General features: G+C 37.8%; 1 protein-coding gene across 2 annotated transcripts in view; it reads left to right on the top strand.

Annotated features, from left to right (window-relative positions):
• PANK3 (pantothenate kinase 3) overlaps positions 1-18,711 on the top strand; it is a 28,501-nt gene extending 9,790 nt beyond the window's left edge. Inside the window, exons 2-7 of one of the 2 annotated variants that reach the window (XM_054037630.1) lie at positions 1,541-1,893; positions 2,689-2,942; positions 3,711-3,887; positions 7,285-7,408; positions 9,433-9,558; positions 12,036-18,711. In XM_054037630.1, the coding sequence (XP_053893605.1) occupies positions 1,541-1,893; positions 2,689-2,942; positions 3,711-3,887; positions 7,285-7,408; positions 9,433-9,558; positions 12,036-12,086 (1,085 nt within the window). In that variant the 3' untranslated portion in view covers positions 12,087-18,711. Of the gene's footprint in view, positions 1-1,540; positions 1,894-2,688; positions 2,943-3,710; positions 3,888-7,284; positions 7,409-9,432; positions 9,559-12,035 lie in introns of those variants that run through there. The other variant, XM_054037631.1, reaches the window with a different exon arrangement.
• The last annotated feature ends 950 nt before the right edge of the window (positions 18,712-19,661 follow it).

Below are 19,661 nucleotides of genomic sequence, written 5' to 3'. Positions count from 1 at the left end.
TGAGATCTGTGTCATTGAAGTTAAATCACTGAAGAAAATTGACTTCTCTCCTGTCCTTCCCTACACCCCCACACATTCACTCTGTGTTTGTTTAGGTATGAAGGTAGAAAGACTTTGACTTCTGAGTTTAATAGCCTGGTCCCAGTCACAGTAGTCAACGGGTTTATCTATAGCTAATATGGAGTGATGATTATCACCTTTTGCTGCGGTTCTGCTGGGTTTTAAAGCAAAGGACAATTGAGCCAATTTCTTCCTATTTAAAGATTTTTTTTAATTTTATTTTTACTTCAAGGTATGTTCAGTTTTAATCACAACTGGCCTCTGTAGCATTTCTTCCTTTCCTCCCACCTTTTTAAATGATGCAATATCAACCCAAAGATATGGTACTGTGTTAAAATAGTTTGCAGCAGTGTAGGAGACATGGAGAATCTCTTTGGTCCACACCTTTTGTGAAAGACATACATGTCAGAGATAGAGAGAACACTCTTAGAATAGGAAATATTAGGCTGTGAACTTCAAATATAGTAACAGACCGTGCAACAAGCTATTTTAAGAGCTGGTGGAAGTGTCATTTTCGGACTTACTTTGGGCTAGATTTGAAATCTATTTATTGGAGATTATTTAGGGATAACATCAGTTGTGCCACAATAAATGGGAATATATTAGATGAAACTACACACCATCCTCTCCAACACAGAGTTCTGTAAACTGATTTTACTAGGTGCCTGCATATGCCAATTGTGATCTTGACCTATTATATATGGCTTAGGCTTCTACAATGAAAATCATCTTTTTGCACACTGTCACTTCAAACATCTGCAGGGAAGGAAATGTGATTGAGACAAAATACCAGTATTTCAGTAGCCCTGGAAGTGTTTCTTAACAAAGATGACTTCTGTTTTCATACAAGAAATTCCCTTTTTTGAGAAAAAGGTAAAGAAACACTAGCTGGAACCCAAACTCAGTAACATTCAATATCTTGCATATTTTTTTAAATACACATACTTGGCACTAGTACTCTGCAATTTCCAAGAGCTATACAACCATTCCTTTTTCACCACCAGGAATTAGCTATCTTGGTTCTATTGTACTTTCTTCAGAAATCAGTTGAAAAGTGCCAATTTCTCAAAAGAATTATTAAATGTATTATATGGTCAGGAGAAAATGGTTCTTGGAAAATTTTAGGTAAACTTCCTCTTTAAAAGGCTGTGGGGAGTAAAATACAGTACATCTATTCGAGCATTGTGTTAGTGGATTTGAATTAGCTTGGGAGACCACATGAAGTCGGGAGGAGAGGAATAAGTTACTTTGTATTTTGGTTTTAACATTTTACGAAGATACCTTCAAAGGACTGGCTAATAACTTCACTTTTTTTTCTTATCTGGTTCCAAACTTTAAATTCTTCCTCTCCCTAGCATTGATGAAAACAAAAAGCATTAATTTTCCTAGTTCAGAGTATTCAGTCTTTGTAATATAAATTTAAGTGATGTCAGTTTGGCTTTTTAACAATGTTAATGGAATACTTTTTCCATCTCCACAGCTTTTCCATGGTTTGGCATGGACATTGGGGGAACACTGGTGAAACTTGCATATTTCGAACCTATTGATATCACTGCAGAAGAGGAGCAGGAGGAAGTTGAAAGCTTGAAAAGCATCCGCAAATATTTGACTTCCAATATAGCCTATGGATCCACTGGCATTCGAGATGTCCACCTTGAACTGAAAGACTTGACGCTTTTTGGCCGAAGGGGAAACTTGCACTTTATTCGATTCCCAACTCATGACTTGCCTACTTTTATCCAAATGGGAAGAAATAAAAACTTTTCAACACTACACACGGTGCTTTGTGCCACTGGAGGCGGTGCTTATAAGTTTGAAGAAGATTTTCGCACAGTAGGTAGCCTACCTTCCCTAGTACTGTAGTCTTTGTTTAAAAAAACAAACAAAAAAAAATTGGTCACAGCTATTTTATCAGTAGAAGATAGGCAGTGTCTTTCTGGACAATCTTTTCATGCCTTTGACATGCAAAGGCAAGTAACTACTCACTTGTTAAATGTAGTAACCTCAGAAATATTCTTCCTGGCTTGTTCTATTGGTGGTATTAATAATCAGATTATATTTTTTTAAAAAGGAAGATGAGATTTGGCATTAGTAATATGGATCTGGTTGAAAAATCTTAATTAAAAGATTACATTAATGAGTTGAGACATCTAGGTACTAAGTACGATACTTTTTTTTTAAATATAAAATGTCCTTTTTCTATTATTAGTGTTTCTGTATTAGGAAACATTTTGAGATTAAACACTGACGGAAGTCAGGTAGACTGCAGGTTAGATTTCTTACAATCCTTGAAGTAATGGTTAAGTTAAATAGGGCATTGTTTAAGTTTTTAAGTAGTCATGAACTTTTTCTTTTTTGTTATCTTACAAATGAGCATGTTGCCTTTTAAGGTGCACAGGTTTGCAAATGTGATTTTTGACTAATAAAATACTTTGGTATTTTTGGGTGTTTGCTAACTGCTGTTGGTCTGAAATGAGCCAAAAAAAGCTAATTTTTGAACAATGGCTTAAAGCACAAGTGCATGGAAAGCTACCATCATCCATCTTTAGTAGTGTGCTGATGGGCTTACTTAAATGTCCAGCATACTTAGTTCATGAACTGTTAATTTTGTTCTTTCCTTTTTCACAGATTGGAAACCTCCAGTTGCACAAACTGGATGAGCTTGACTGCCTTGTCAAAGGCCTGTTGTATATAGACTCTGTCAGTTTCAATGGCCAGGCAGAGTGCTATTACTTTGAAAATGCCTCAGAACCGGAAAGATGCCAAAAGATGCCTTTTAATCTGGATGACCCATACCCATTATTGGTTGTAAACATTGGTTCAGGAGTCAGTATTTTAGCAGTCCATTCCAAAGACAGCTATAAAAGAGTGACTGGAACAAGGTAGTGATATGAAATCTTAAGTTATGATTCTTGTATGGAATAATGACCCTAATATTTTCTTAAGCTTTCAAATAACTTCTTTGCATGTCTTTTCCATTTGATAAACTGATTTCATGTCCTGTTTAATTACCGGCAGTATTAACTGTAAGCTATCTCCATGGCTCTAATAAGGCAATATAGGTTTTTTTTTCTACTGTGCGGTCTGCAACAGGAGACTAATATCATCAGTAGTGTGCGGTTTTAGGTTTAACATTTTTTTTGATTATACAGCATTATTCCAATGTGCTCATATTTCTTCTGCTCTACTGGAGAAAAATGAGAAAGCGTTCACTGAAGTGATGCAGAAAGAGGAACAAGAACCTGAAGCCAATGATCAGATGTGGGTGCTTCTGGGCATCCTCATCTGAGTTTGCCTTCCCACTGGCACTTTAATACTCACACCTATTTCACTTACCTATTGCAAGTATGAATGTTGGTACCTTAATTTAGGTGCACGTTAAATTCTCGAAACAGCAAAAACACATTTATTTTTAAACAGTTTACTTAACTTTGCAGCTCAAAATTTTATTATATTTGTGCACATTTAAGCTGACACCCGTGTAAACGTTGTTGCCATGATTCACAACTGATGACTTTGCTAAGCAATACCAAGTTGTGAGCAAGAAAGCAGACAAAACAGTATTGTAATTGAAGGAATGCATTTATCGATTATTTAGTTGCCCAGTATGAGAATGCTGTTTAAAAGTCATTCTTTTCCTCTTTCATTAGTTTAGGTGGAGGGACATTTCTGGGTTTATGCAGTTTATTGACTGGCTGTGAAAGTTTTGAAGAAGCTCTTGAAATGGCATCCAAAGGGGACAGTACACATGCTGATAAGCTTGTCCGGGACATTTATGGAGGGGACTATGAACGTTTTGCCTTGCCAGGATGGGCAGTAGCCTCTAGGTAAGCAAGACACTCGCTTATTTAACTAAATTAAGGCTCCGTATCTCTCATGGAAGTCACGGATTCCGTGACTTCTGCACTGGCCGGTGAGGCTGGCTCTGGGGCTGCCCAAGCAGATCAGGCAGCCCCTTGGCCAGTCACACTGACCGCTGCTGGTGCAGTTAGGGTGTGGAAAGAGGCTGGGGATTGGGGTACGGGGCAGCACTTACTTTGGGGTGTGAGGGGGTCCTCCCCAGAAGCGGTAGGCATGTCCCTACAGCTACTAGGCAGAGGGACAGGGGGCTCTCTGCACCGCCCCTACGTGGTTGCCAGCCAATGGGAGCTGCAGAGCTGCAGCTTGTGGCGGGGGCAGCATGTGGAGTCCTCTTGGCCTTCCCTCCCCCTAGGAGCTGCAGGGACATACCGGCCACTTATGGGGAGCTGCGTGGAACCAAGTAGGGAGCCTGCCAGCCCCACCAATCCTCCTGCCACTAGCAACAGTCCCGGGCCATGCGCTGCTGCTTGTTTTCCCTTCTTCCCTCCCTTCCCCCCCCCCCCCCCCCAGCATCAGTGGGGTCCCAGGTAATCCCCCCAGAGCACCCGTGGCCCCCCGGCCCAAGTTTTAGTTAGGGGACAGGTCATGGACAGGTCACAGGCCTGTGATTTGTTTTGTTTTGTTTTGTTTTTTTGTCCGCTGCCCGTGACCTGTCCTTGACTTTTAGTAAAAATACCTGTGACTAAAACGTAGTCTTACCTCCTCATTAACAGTTCATTATAGTTGTCACCTTTTTCTTGTCTATTAAGACTAAAGTGTTAAGATTTTAAGAAACCTGTGTTCAGTATCTATTAGCAGAATAGTTTTTACTAATTGAAATAGTCTTACTATTTCAATTAAATTACTTTTGTGTTTAAAAATATATAAAGCTAACCTTTCTGAACATTTTGAAATCAGATAGTAGTAGTTGATTACTAGGTAGAAAGAATGCCAAAGCAGTCCCATTCTATGTAATATTTTATTCCTGAAAAACTAAAAACCAGCAAGTGTAGATTTAAAAAAAAAAAAAAAAAAAAAGGTTCCTATGCACAGGTCAAAGGGTAGTCAGGCATAGAAAGAGGAAATAAAAATTAATGAAAATGTTTGTCAAACCTTTTTAGTGGCTGTTTGGGTTTTTTGAGAGCATTGTTTAATCTGACAACTTTCTTCTCCATTTTACAATAGCTCTTCCTGTCTGGGCTTTATTTCCTCACTTTGATACCTTTTTAGGTTAACCAGTCAGGTAGCCAGGCAAAGCATTTTGATTTAACAACTGTTTTCAGTTATACAGCATTTCAGAAGCATTCAACAGGCACCAGATGAATTAGTGTAGTTTTGAGTATGCTTATATTTTTATACTTGCTGTCTAATGGACATTGAAAAGCTCTTCAGTTGGGAAAATATTTTTGGTGATCTTATTGTAGTCATTGGTTTATTTTACCCACCAAATCTAGTACAAGCTGTCATAGTTTAAGAATAGCCAAAACTGTTGAAGATCAGGATTCCAGCTACCTGCATATAGTCTGCTTGTCACTAATAAGTGCGAACCCATGGAGGCATGTCTTCAACTTTAAAAGTTCTAGGTTCCTACAAATTAATTACAACTGTTTCTTAGCTCTAAGAGCTGAGATCCTCCACTTGAATACTGGAATGAAAAGTAGTCCTCATGGTTTATTTTTGATTTTTATTCTACCTTGAGAGCTTCCCTCTGTTAAACCTTCAGATCAACTACTTTATTTATTCAGTCATTCATATTGCAATTATTTCCTTAGCTTCTGTCAAACACAGTTGCTAGTCTATCACAAGATTTCATAATTGCAAAGTAGTCTTAGGCTTGGTCTACACTACCCCCCCTAATTCGAACTAAGGTACGCAACTTCAGCTACGTGAATAACGTAGCTGAAGTCGAAGTACCTTAGTTCGAACTTACCTTGGTCCACATGCGGCAGGCAGGCTCCCCCGTCGACTCCGCGGTACTCCTCTCGCCGAGCTGGAGTACCGCAGTCGACGGCAAGCACTTCCGGGTTCGACTTATCGCGTCCAGACTAGACGCGATAAGTCGAACCCAGAACTTCGATTTCCAGCCGTCGAACTAGCTGGTAAGTGTAGCCAAGGCCTAAGGCTTGTCTCAGGATAGTGGGTAATTATGCCACCAGCAAATTTTGAGAATTGGGCAGTCCTCCAATGGCAGAAGGCTAATATTTTACTCTGCTCACTGTTCAGCTTGCTCATTAGTTGGAGGCTAATGGAGCAGCATCCATGTTCTTGGAAGCAGGAATGATGAAACTGGAGAATAAGAATAACATAAACTTAAAGCTAGCATTTAGTCTGAACAAATAATGGGTTTATCAGTCCTGCTGGAAGTAAAAAGATGACTGACTGTTTCTATGACTGCATGCATTTCTTTTTCTTTAAATAGGTTCTGTCCCTCCCCAGGGAGATCTTACTTCTGATTTTTCTTACTTGCCCTCAGTTGGGGGCAAAGAGAAGAGAGAATCTGTTAGTAAAGAAGACCTGTATACCTTTTCTACCCACTTTTTCCCTCCTTCTGAAACTACTAGTGTCTTTAATTTCAGAGGGGCTTGGGATGGGGAACAGCGCTGTTAATTCCATGTGTCGTCGTCCCCCCCCCGTCCCCCCCCCCCCCCCCCCCGCTTTGCTTCAGCCACTCCATATGAGCAGGGTGAGGGTTCTTGTGTCTTCTGTCAGAAAGAGACCACAGGCTGTGATTAGGCAAAACACTGAGTAGGTATATGAGCTGAAGTTGCTTGCTTTATGTAGGGCCAGCAGCAGGGCAGAATTCCTAAGCCCCAGGAAAATTAGAATTGTTGCAGCATCAGTAAACTTGTATGATTCTTATGATTATGTAGTCACTTTAAATCCCCAGGGCTATTTTATTATACTTGAAATTTTTGTTTGGTTATCTTTTTTTCAATGGCACCTAAAGGCAAGAATGAAGCAAAATAGCTTTGTTTAGTGAAGAAGTAAGGCTGACTTTTCAGAAGCTGCAGAATACATCAGTCAGGGCTCAGAATTATCTTTACTTGTTCTGGCTAGTGCTGTGGACTCATCTTGTTTAGCTGTGATTTAAGCTGTTCCTTCATGGAATTCTGTAGGGTAATCAGAAAGATTTAATTCATAGGGACTTAGTGCCTTAAAATGTTTGGAGGAAGTATATTTCTTTTTAAGGAATGGATGCAGATACATACCTAAGACTCCACAATCTCAGTGGTCAAATTACTGTGTTCGATGATCATTTGAAAAGGGAGTCAGTTAAGACTGAGGATAAACAGAAGTTATAATTTCCACTACAGCATGGAAACTGTACTCTAAACTTGTTGTAAGCACAAATGTATCACTTTGTATTGTTTTTTCTCTCTCCAGTTTTGGGAATATGATCTACAAAGAGAAGAGAGAATCTGTTAGTAAAGAAGACCTGGCTAGAGCTACACTGGTCACGATCACCAATAATATTGGGTCTATAGCACGGATGTGTGCAGTAAATGAGGTAAACGATTTTAGTCAGAGGGTGAGCTGGGGGAGGGGAATCAAAAAATTTCATGTGTGTAGTGTGGTGGCTTTCAGTCATTGAGAGGACAAGTAGTATAAAATACTTTTCATTTCAAGTCCTTTATCAAATTCCTAGCTGAGGCAGTTTGGTTCTGTTAACTTGGCATCAGGTCAGAATACTTTTAGTACTTTTTTGGGAAGGTTCATAAGGCTTGAGAATTCACTTTGTAGTGACAAATAAAACGTTTTTTTCTGATTAACAGAGATGGTGAAAAGGCTTTGTTTTTTGCTGAATTTAAGCATAATTTTTTTAAGTTATGCTTCTAATTATTTCCAAATTAATATTTGAAATGTTAATTTATGTGAAATTGGTGTTCTCTTCCTGAGTTTGCATGGAAATAGCTCCATCTTCTCTCCTGCTTCTCAGAACTTTGCCAGATAGCATCAGGATAAACTTGAGGTTCATTTTCATTATGGGTACTTAAAGCTCCATACAGCAGTGGACAGCCAAGAAGCTTTGATCAACACAGGAAGACACTGAAACTAGTAGTAAAAGGACCAAATGTGGCAGCTGAGGTATACAGTAGTGGAAACCCATCTCCCCTCCCAGCAAGCTCTGGATGAGGAGAGGAAAGCTTTTTCCAACTTCAGCAATTGAGCTAGAGTGGAGATTCCTAAATAGTCACCTACTAGCCAGAAGCCTGTGCGAAATATGGACCGTGCCTGGAGTCTTCCAGGACAGCACTATTAAAAATCCATGGACCTTTACTTTCCACCATAGGAGGTGGGCAAGATGGGTTTTGCATTTGGATGCTATGTTTAACATCACAGTTGGCGATCCCCTTCCCTCTGCTTTCATATCTGCCCCTGGCTAGTAAGGTGTGGTGTGTGGCTTTGGGTTTTTTTTGTTTTTCTCGCAAGCCTTAGTATAATCTATGAAGGGGTTAAAGTTGAGAGTACATACCAGTAACGTAATGCTAAAGTACATTACAGGAATGTTGTCATTATCCTACAAGCATAGTAAACCTAGGAATGTCAAGTTATTATACCTTAAGGTAAAGGAATAAATAGCTGAGGCATCAAAATCAACCTTAATTGTATTTAGATTTTTCCTACCTCTGTCCAGTATTAACACTATGTAATTACCATAATATTTTTATTAAAACGGTCTGTGGTCTGAGATTAACATAGTTTATAGAGAAATGTAGATTTTATTTTTCCTGCACATCATTGTAGAGCAGAATAAGGTTGTTTGGGTGCTTTAACTGCATTTCTGTACCTTTAAATTATGAACTTGTCTGCTCCTCCTGCACCTTTATCTTGACAAGTGTCAGTCCTTTGAGTATAGATAGTGGCTCTCCTACTGCACAAGTTTCTGGAACAATTTGGATGTAAATATTCGCAGTCATTTGTTAGAACTTTAGTAAAGCATACTTGTGTTTTTTAATTCTCAGACTCTTCAGTTATTGGAGCTTAATCTTGCTATCCGTGAGCGTCAGCTTTATTTTCAACTTTAATGTCCCCATAACTGGAAAATGCAATGAAAATTTTGAAAAAATTCTTAAACTACACAAAATTAAAAGTACATATTAAATGTCAACTCTGGAGTCTCACTTCTAATTGACTTATACCGTGCATTCATTAACAGCTGAAGAAGAAATGAACATATGGAATGTCTCATTGTCTTCGGCTTCTTTACAGTGCTGCCTTGTTGCATATGGATCAAGCAGCATTGTACAGGGCTATGAAGGCATTAAGTCTTGCTCTACCAAGAATAAGTATGTTTGATTTAGTTGGACTTTTAGTTAGGCTATATCAGTGGTTTGAAATCCTCAGTAGTTTTTCTGTAAGAGTCTCGATCTTTTGTTTTAAGGGTCTGTACACTTCCCCTCTACTCTGAAGCGTTCATTATTTAAACCTTTTTGTGACAACCTGTTTTCTTCTTGTCCTAGCTTGTTAAAGCCACACTGGACAGTGAAGAAACTTGTCATAACACTCGTACTGTTTTCTTTCCTTTTTCAGAAAATAAACAGAGTTGTCTTTGTTGGTAACTTTTTGCGTGTGAACACTTTGTCAATGAAGCTTCTTGCCTATGCACTGGATTACTGGTCAAAAGGCCAGCTGAAGGCCTTGTTCCTAGAACATGAGGTAAGCGAAGGACACTTACATGTACATATGTGTTGTGCCTTATCCTTAATCCCCAATACCTATTTTAAATGACCGCATAACTGTAGTATCCAGTCACCTTGCAAATATTTATAAAACACTCACAGTAGTATCACTTTTGTCTTATTCTTCCTAGCCTATAGAGAAATAGCTGGTTTTGTGTAGGTGGTTGAGAGTATCTATAAAGAAATAGAAGGTAAGATAAGTCCAAGGAATGGATTTTGACTTTACTTGTGAAAGAGTTAATTCTGTGGTAATTTTCTTGCATCAATGAATTCTGGAGTCTGCTTCTATCTTCTGTATTAATAAGCCACATCCTGTGGGTGGACCATTACATTGCTCTGATGGAACAGCTATTACAGCATATTACAGTTATGGAGGGGGAGCAGTAGCTAGTGCCACTCCCATACGGGGACTTTGAATGGGATGCCAACACAGAGGAAGGCATCAGAATATGTTTTGCTTTGCTTTCTACCAGAGGAAGCATTTCAGGGTATCTGGCTTCAGCCACACGGTTTCAATTTTTGAAACTTATCTAGGCATTAATACATAAATCAAAGTAGCCAGGTGTCTCTTATTCAAATGGGGCAGTCTTCTGGTCAGTTAAATTAAATAGGCATTTTGCCACGGGAGCTACTAGCTTTTAGAGGGATTCAAATAGTTATTGACTGTCTTAATTTGAGGGCAAATTTTCTCAGGAGTTGAAGATGTAAGGGAATAAGGTTCAGTTGCAGTGCTTCCCTGTTTCAGCCTGCATCATCTCAGTTTTTACAAGGTTCACGTTTAACAAACTATTTTTAATCCAGATGTTTCAGTGAGGTATTGAAAATTCTGGGAGATGTAGAGCTGGGTGTAATCTACATATCACAGGCACTTCAACTCAGATTGTCTCAACCATTCTCCCAACAGTTTCTCATGTATCTATTTCATGTGGGGTTAGGATCTGGTATTTTGGGACTCTAGGTAAGGGTCAGGAAGAAATAATTGCTTATATCAGTTCTCTGGGTTCAGTCTGAAGGGGGGGGGAGGGTCCCAGGAGAAGGACTTCAGGGGTTTCCTTTCATCCTGTACGTTCTAGGGGACAATGCAGGGATATTTGTTTGTCCCCAACTGCTGCAGAGAGGTCCAACAGAATGAATATGGATATTCTTTCCTTGTCTATGGGTGGAATATTACCTACTAGTACCTTGCTGAAGCCTGAAGCCCACCTGAGGGATATAGGATGCTGGCAGCTCAAAGTGCCATTGTGTATTTTTTGCTGCTCTTGATTAGCTTGCTTTCATATCTTGAAAGGTGAGAAGCCACCCTGACTTCTAATTCTTCCACAACTGATACTTGCAGTTAATGGTCCAAATTCTTGGGAAGGCATTTGTCTACCTTTTTTGGTGGTCGGAGACTAACCTGGTTGAGGTCAGCCTCTGCTGACATAAGCTAATTCCTCCTACTAGGAGAGGATATGTTCTGGGCTTGAATGCAGACAGTCAGAATTTAAGCGATTTATGCTCCAGCAGGGTGTGAAGTTGTTGCCTCTATGTCAGAGGACAAAAAAATTAATACGACTTCTATAAAACTACAGAATGCCACTGATGTGATGGAGACAGTCTGTATCTGATGTTTTCTCCTACCCCCAGTATTCAGGTTTTCATTTCCTTTTGTGACTGGTCATCAGAACAATGATGATCTATGGGAGCATGGGGTGGGAGAAAAGGTAGTATCTATAGCAGTAGTGAATGGTTGAAATTCCTTGTTCGTTCTACTCCTTGGACTTTTTGGGGGTAGATTTTAAGGTCTGATTTTTGGGGGACCATGATGGTGGTCTTTTTGTCTTGCATGGGAAAAAAATTCTTGCTTCCACCTTGATTATGAAGTGGTCCACAGATAGAGAGGTGGTTCTTGTGTTTGTCCACATGCAGCCTAGAGGTCCAGTCCAAAGTATAGCTGGCTCTGTTCAGGCCTGAAGAATACCTTTTGAGAAACTTAAGGTGGAGAGTTGAGATAAGAAGTGCTGAACTACTGCCTCAGAGGTAATGTCAATGTGGATGTTGAAGTTCAAAGATCAACCAGCATCTCTGTAGGCTCTTCTCAAAAGCCTTTGGTTTTGGTATATGTGCTCAGATACTACTGATATGTGCCTTAGAAACACACTAGCTGTTATTACAAACAAATGAAAAAAATTAATAGTTTTCAGTAATATATAGGCTTTAGTGGGGGGGGGGGGGCGGGGGAAGGGAGTTAACCAGGGCATGCTAGCTATTTACAAAATTAAATACTTTGGTTTTTTACGTTTTTAGTACTTCAGATAAAAGACAGTATATTACAAATGGATGTTGTTCTTCATACTTACTGTGGGCCTTCCAAGTACCTTTCTGTGGCTAAAAAAGGTATTTCTGAATGCTGAATTTTAATGTGGTAGCTGAAACTTGGAATGACAGTTTGTTTGTTTGGTTTTTTTTAAATAGGGATACTTTGGTGCTGTTGGTGCTCTTCTTGGATTGCCGAATTTCAGCTGAAGTACCAGATGCCACTACACTGAATTGTTTTCCACCTGGTTGGCATTATTACTACATTGTTGAAGTCAACGGGAACCAAAGGGAAAAAAAAGCAGCAGTTTTGCTGCAGTTCTTTTTAAATTTAAGTGGTAAACTGCTGGATGTTACCATATTAAGGAAGTGGGATCTTGCTGTGTAAGGCATTTTTAAGTGAAATACCAGTGGGTTTTGCCTTATCTCCAGTGCTTGTAGCCAGTTTTGAACTTCTAATATGCAATACATCCTCTGAAAAACAAGCTTCCAAAAGAGAATTCCAGCCCTTTTAAGGGTCCATCATTTACAATAGTGTGGACTTAAACATGAAGCTTTAGTGCTAAGCAAATATCTTTTGTAGATAATCTGGTGAAAGTGGTTTATTTTGATGTTTGTTTTTTTGTCTCACTACTGCATTGTACTAAGAGCAGAATTGTATGTTTAAGACAATTGACCTGAAAACACCAAAGTGCCATCAACAGAAAGCTAAGCTATGTAGTGTAGAAGATCATTTCTCAGTATAAGGACTGCATAAAGTGTTACAGCACTTACTGAAACATATTAATTGCAGAGTTGTAATGTTTAATGGGAAAAAATCTAACTTGTTTTTTTAGCAAATATATTAAGTGAAAATACAGAGAAGAGCAGCTACTGCTGCATTTCCACATATCTGTACTCTTGTGAAGCTTTACATTTGTTCAATTCATTTATTGAAAGGTAGATATGGTATTTTGGGAAGATCCCTTTGGATTAGGTTCATGATTCAAAGAACAGCAAGCCTTTAAAAAAGGCATCTGACATCCAAAATTCCATGACCTTACATTCTAAATCACAAAATTTTGATTTCATTCTCCTCTACTTGTGAAAGTCACCACAAAACCTGGAGTATATCTGCCCAAAAGAGGCCCGGGACTAAAATTATTACAGCTTGTAATTCTGTTGCTTTGGCATATCTTTGTGAGGAAGCTTGTACAAATTCTATCCCTGCTCTACCAATTTGAAAGCATTTAGTCCTTCATTTCATTAATCTTAAACAAGATATTTCACTTCTAGTAAGTCAGTCTCAAATCTAGGTGGATGATTTTAATTTATCTTGTTTTGAATTGGAAGTTTGTTTTTTGTAGCTCCAGAGTTTGTATTGCAGAGTCAAAAGGACCAGTGTTTAGTATACTTTGTTAAACAATTCCCATTATTGCAAACTGTGGCCTTGGGATAAACTCCATATTCTGAGACTAGCCTGTGTTTTGTCTACATACTGTGTTCTCAGACTATTTTAAATTTTACAATAGTTGTTTTACTGTGAGAAGTGTTGCTGCAGCCAGGAGATAAAGGCTTTAGACTGGAAAGACCATGTCAGAAGTCAAGCCAGCTATGTATGTCAGTGTATTTTTTTTTTTTTTTTTTTAGTGTACCTCAGAAGAAATACCCAATTTTGCAGTAAATTAATGTTAAGTATTTCCTGTATATGCATAAAAAGCTATATCTGACAAGAACTCATTGATATGTTGGAATTAAACCTGTTTTTTAAATGGATATGACTCTAAATCAAGTAAATGAGTAAGTATTCCAGAACATTGCTATGTTGTATTACAGCAGTATCTGAACTTCTTAGTCACATTACCTTTCCACATAATATGCATAGAGGGGACTGAAAATAGTAAGTAAAAAATTACTCTTTCTGGGGTTTTGGGTGTTTGTTTTGTTTTTGTTGTTTTTTTAGTTGAACTCTATAAAATTTCCTAAGGCCTGAAGTGCAGTGACTCTTATAGGGCTGAGAAGGAGGCCATTTCATTCAACCCAGAGCAATGCCAACTTCAAATATAGTTTGTCATTGCTGCTGAGCACCTAAGCTAAATTTCCATTGTGAAGACTTTTAAATTGAGGCTTCAGTCTGGAAAGAAATAGAATCATTTCTAGAACTATGCTTATCATTGAGCAAAGGCAGCATCAATCTATGAAGCAAGTTGATACAGCTTGGGTAAAGTGTGTCTTTATGAAAGTTGCGAGAGGTTTTACCATGACTGAGTGTAAAATCTAGTAGCTTAGTTAGTTTGAATTAACAGCCAGTAGTAGGAAGAAGTAATTTAGACTTGTTTCTTCTATGAACTTTTCACAGAGAGATTATTTGAAGGCTTATTTTTCTGCAGGTTGTATTAGCCTGATACAAAGTTTCACACCCCAGATGCTTGCCTTTCTGAGGGATGGAGACTTAGTACTTCAGCATTATGTCATGCAGTTTGGCAAGAAACACTTTAGCTAGTCCATATCCGTTGTCATAGATTACTTCTTCCATATACATCCTGTACTACTGGAGCATAAAATGTTTTTTTTTTTTTTTTGCGCTGGAGAGTGTTCAGGCACAGTTGCTGAGGTTTATTTGGTTATTATTTTTTTTTTTCAAAAACTTACAAACACACCTTTTTGTCATCCAAGAGTTTACAAAGATTGATTGTACCTTTAGAGGGGTCACTAAGCATTGTAAGTACAAATGAAAGTAGCTTTAAATTTCTTCATCTAGACCTGTACCTGTATACAGACCAAAAGAACCTTGCCAGGGCTCCCTTCAGCAATTCAATCTAAAGTAGATTAATTTCTTTCTTCAATGCTTTTGCCTTCACATTTGGCATTCCTTTGTCTCAATGCTACTTGAAGTTTCCTTACAGTGAAGGAACTCAAACAAGCGGTCACATGCTATAGCAGAGGAAGTGCAACAACTTTCTTTGCAAGCTTGTGGATCCTCATGGCTACTGCTGACTTCTCAAAGAGGGAACCATTTTCTTCAAGTAGAGGTTTTCCACTTGAAAGAAAAAGGCAAAGTTAATTCTCAATGCAGCGGGTCTCCGATCAAGCAGCCAGACGAGTGCCTTCAGTTTCTCACGTGGTGCCAATGATGTTAGTTTTGCTGGCACTGCAACTTCATGTAAGAGCATTCTTGGCGCCAGTAATACTTTTGTCACCCCAGACTGTTTACTGTAGATGTGGACAATAATTGTATCAGCATTTTAGATGATCCGCTAGACCAGTCAAGAAGACAGTATGAGCTTTGTGGCCTCCCATCTTCATGGCAAGCTAGTCTACTTTTGTTGGAGTAGTCATGCCTACCAGTTTGTCTCCCCTCCCTCCCATTTGGATTTGTCCATGCATTATGTCAAAATGTTTAGCATGTCATTGTGTCTCTGCAATGATGTTTGTTTTTCACTCCACAAGTACAGGCTGTTTCTGGATGCTTCATTTTTATATGAAGATATCATAGACTCATTGGTATGGCTAACAAACCTCAAACCACTCTCAGCACCTTTCTAGTTGGGCTTAAGGTAACTGCACTTTAAGGAACTCCTTTTTGCTACATATTTTGGACCTTTAAGTTTAAGACCAAATCTAGAATACTGGCATTATGTTTTTCTGTTAAGTCTTTTTTTAATGAATCTAATAGTATTGCCACTTGTATAAACAACTTTTCTATAAAGCATCATTCCATTTAGAATCTGAGAATGTAAAGACTCTGAGCAGATCAGTTTTCCCTTTTTTGTCATTAAGAGTTTTGCTTGCAGTGACATGCATCCAGCAACAAAGCACTTATGAAGCGTCAATACCACATGCAGTGCTATTTACATTTTTGGTATTAAGAGAGTTGGAAGCCAGGCTGTGTTACCCATTTTCAATCTCTAAGGGATACTTAAGAAATTAACAATTCTGGTTCTTCAATAATACTTTTGCCTGTGTATTAGTTGTATTGAGAGGTTCTATTCCTATTGCATTCAGGTGGTTGGTAGTACACGTCTTGTATATACATGTAAGGTATTCCTTGCTTTTTTAGTGTGAGGAGAATAAACAGCCTTTGTTATATTACAATTTTTTATATTCTACCTGAACCAGTGTAGATATTTCATAAAGCACCACATTTTTGGAAGTGTTTTTTTAAGAAGCTGGCCCATTCCAAATAACTGTGGCAATAACTTATATTTCCTAATGTTTTAGGATAGCTGTGGGAGTTTAACATTTGAAAGTATTTCAAGGTGCTTGCACTTAGAGCAAAGTTGTGCTCTTTAAAGACTAATCAGTGTCTTATGTTTATTCATCATATAATCTTTCTTTCATGCCTTTACTGTTTTGTAAATATCTCATTCATTATAAATCCTCTGTAAATGAATTGTTGGTATCCTAAGGAGACAGATTAGTTTAGTTCATAACCGAATTGGAGACAAGATGGTCTTGTTACTGATTACTTTAAGAAAAACAGAAGTATTGAGGTTGAACTAGTGCAGCTAAATAGGTGTAACCCACTTTCTCCTGCATCTAATTTAATGTGTAGTCAAGCTGGCTATTTCTTATGTTCATGTTCTCCTTATGAAAAAGAGATTTCTCCATCTTTCCCACATACGGGTATTTAGAAAACCTGCAATGTGTAGAGTTGTTGGGTTTTGTTTGGATTAAGGAATTTACGCAAAATATTGAGGGTCATACTAAGTATTACCTAGCTGTGTCTTTTACAGTAATAAGTCGACAAGCACGTTTGATAAATACAGTTGAAGTTAAATTTTGATAAAATTCTTCCCCTTCAGGCTAAAGCACAGTGGCACAGGAAATTTTCAGCTCATTAAGAGTAGAGTTGGTGGGTTAATTGTCTGCAAAGACTTAATCAAGTTTATGGAAGTTTGTGTTTGATATGGAGCTGATGGGGGGGCACTAAGATGCCTTCTCACAGCACAGAGCGATAATTTCCCCACTTACAGTCCACAAAACACTTAAGTGCATATTACTAAACTCTCTTGATCAGTTGTATCTGGCTTTTCTTGTTAATATATTCCAAATATTGTTACCAGTATTCTAAAATTTAATAATATCTTTAAAGAAGACTTGAAGATAAAGAATATAAAGTCTGCAAACAAGCCTGTTTTCCAAGATGAGTTTACCTTCTTAGATCTCTGACATGTATCACTGTATTATTGTAACACTGACTGCCAAATCCTGCTTGTCCTAGTTGCTAAGTAGTCTGTTGGTTTAAATGGGAACTACTCTTAGCAGTAATGAAACATTTTGCCCCAAGATTCTTTAAAAAAAGCCATTCAAATGGGGAAAACTGTAGTGCTACTTTGCATATTGCTGCTGGTGCTAAATCAATTGAAAAATTTAGAATCAAAATAAGTTGTAAATAGAATTAATATTTATGGCCTGGTCCTTTTGACAGACTTGAAATTTGTCAAGTTGCAAAGATTTCTCATGGCCTTATGTTGAGCTTCCTTTTTTATATATTTGGATTGAAATTCATTGAAGTCAAGACATTCATGTGGCTGGCTTTCTGTGCTGCTTTCTGTAAAGCAGATTACATTCAATTTGTGCATTTGATGACATGGATCACTTTCCATTTCTAGAATTTCAGTTTTAAAACTAGCTTTAGATGTTAATCTTATACTTTCCCATGCTTTGTCATTGTAGCTGTTTAGAGTAGACAAAGTTTTTTAGTACCAACTACTATGGGCTCACCGTGTGTCATTCTGTGTTAGCACTTCAAAAAGTACAGCCATTACTGTAAGTATTTACCATTTTTGTTGAAAATTGTGAATATTTAAAGTTAATTTTAAAGGTGTAACTTGTTAAGTAATCCTATCCATAAAATAAACTGAAATAGGGTTTCTGAATTGTTAATCTGGAGTAATAACCGTTTTAATCTGTTCAAATTTCACTATTCCTTCAGCATGGATGTTTTAGACCTTTGTAAATACAAAGTCTTTAAGCAGTTACATTGGTTTCAGATTGAACATTACAAAAGACTCCTTTAAACACAGATATTTTTAGGGAATGAGGATGTTTGGAAAAAACTAAATTCGCAGTACCAAGAACCTGAAAATTTGTGTTACTTTGGTGTTCAGATTGAGATGGGACATAAGCAAAAATTTGTCTCTTGTATTTTCATAGTCCGCACCATCTGTTTTTACATTTGGCATTTTAACCATTTGTATTTTATCTCTTAATTGCTAGGCAATTTTCTTACCATGTGTAGGCCTTCTAGTGACCAAATCATACATTCAGAGTTCTTTTAGTTCCTTAGCAAAAGGGACAGCAAAACCATAAACTCCAAACCCACGTGAGGAGGATGTTCTCCGTAAGAGCCATTTCAGTTAAGTTGCCTTATTCTATTGTATTGTACTTATGTTATGTCTGAGCTTATTTGTTTACTGTTCTGACACTGAAGATACGATGTAAAAAGTACAATGTGCTGCAAATTTGTATTAACTTTATTAAATTATACCTTTATGTAAACTGTAGTACATCTCTTGTAAATTGTTTAATTTATTTTTTCATTTTATAGCTGCTCATTATTGAATGTACAGAATAGATTTAATGTAATTAAGTATTTTCATTGTGGCCAAATTGATTGTGCCTACAATGTAATCCATCCCCATCAAAACTGTATATAACTCTTTACTGCTTGCTTGCATAAATGAAGTTTGGATTTAATTTACTTGTTTGTACTGTATTGCCATAAGCCAACTTCAATATGATGGACCTACTTTTTTGTAGTTTATTTTTCTGGTTTTGTTACTGTTTGTTCAGTATGAATGTTGAAACAGTACTCTCTTACTTTTCCTAATAAATAACTCCAGATAGTTCAGTCGTGCCTCCATTGTTCCTTTTCTTTGTGCTCCTTTGTTAGTCAATATGTAGCATCACAGATTGCTGCTGTAATTGATACACTTGTACAGTTGCATATAACTTAACAGTAGGGGAACATGATGGGACCAACTCTCCAGTTCTTCTTCCTGTAGAGGAAAACTGTAAAGAAAAGATATGTGTTTATGGTATAACTAAATTTTGATGTAGCTGCCATTTTTTAAATGTACAACTCATAAATGGCCCTACATTGATAGCCTTGAAGAATAGGTCCTATGCAACAAGTATGACCCTGACGACAGCAATGTAAGCTTTCACATCAAAACTATCTTTCTTCCTATCTTGGGAACCTATATTGGTTCCTACATTCCTGAACAATTTACTGCTACTTGGGGGTATTATACATTGAGACATCCTGGCTGTGCTTACTCAGACTGATTTTTTTCAGTTCAGTTAAACACTTACTTGTTATACTGGCCGACTAGCTCAAGATTATTTCAAGAATTCTAAATTACCAATCTGAACCCTCTTGAACACAAGATGATAATGCTCCATCCTGGAGAATTGTCCTTTGTTTATTATTCAAAGAGTCTAGTTTTGTTTAGCTCTGAAATTGTTTCTACTGAAGTAATGGAAATTTAGAGTCCTTACAAGAGCACATAGCTTTTAGGTGCATCCTAATTAGCTAGCTCTCTGGGCTGTGCCTTAGAGTTTAGTTTACAAATACTGCAGCCACCCAAAATGAGAGATGCAGTTAATACTAAAATGACCCCCTTAAGGTCATTAAGAGGTGTGCTTCAGCCTCTATCCTGAATCTTGTACCTTCATCCACAATCCTGACAACCAGCAACTTTTGACCTGAGGAGTTCCACAGCTTCTTGGGATGTAAAATACTTCTTTCTCCATCTCTAGGCCCTGGATGAAAAGCAGCATGGGTAGAACGTGCACTGA

The sequence above is a fragment of the Malaclemys terrapin genome, chromosome 8 (genome assembly GCF_027887155.1).
Source record: "Malaclemys terrapin pileata isolate rMalTer1 chromosome 8, rMalTer1.hap1, whole genome shotgun sequence".
Taxonomy (NCBI): domain Eukaryota; kingdom Metazoa; phylum Chordata; order Testudines; family Emydidae; genus Malaclemys; species Malaclemys terrapin.
Note: the sequence above shows the minus strand (reverse complement) of the source record. Positions and strands in the feature narration are given on the sequence as shown.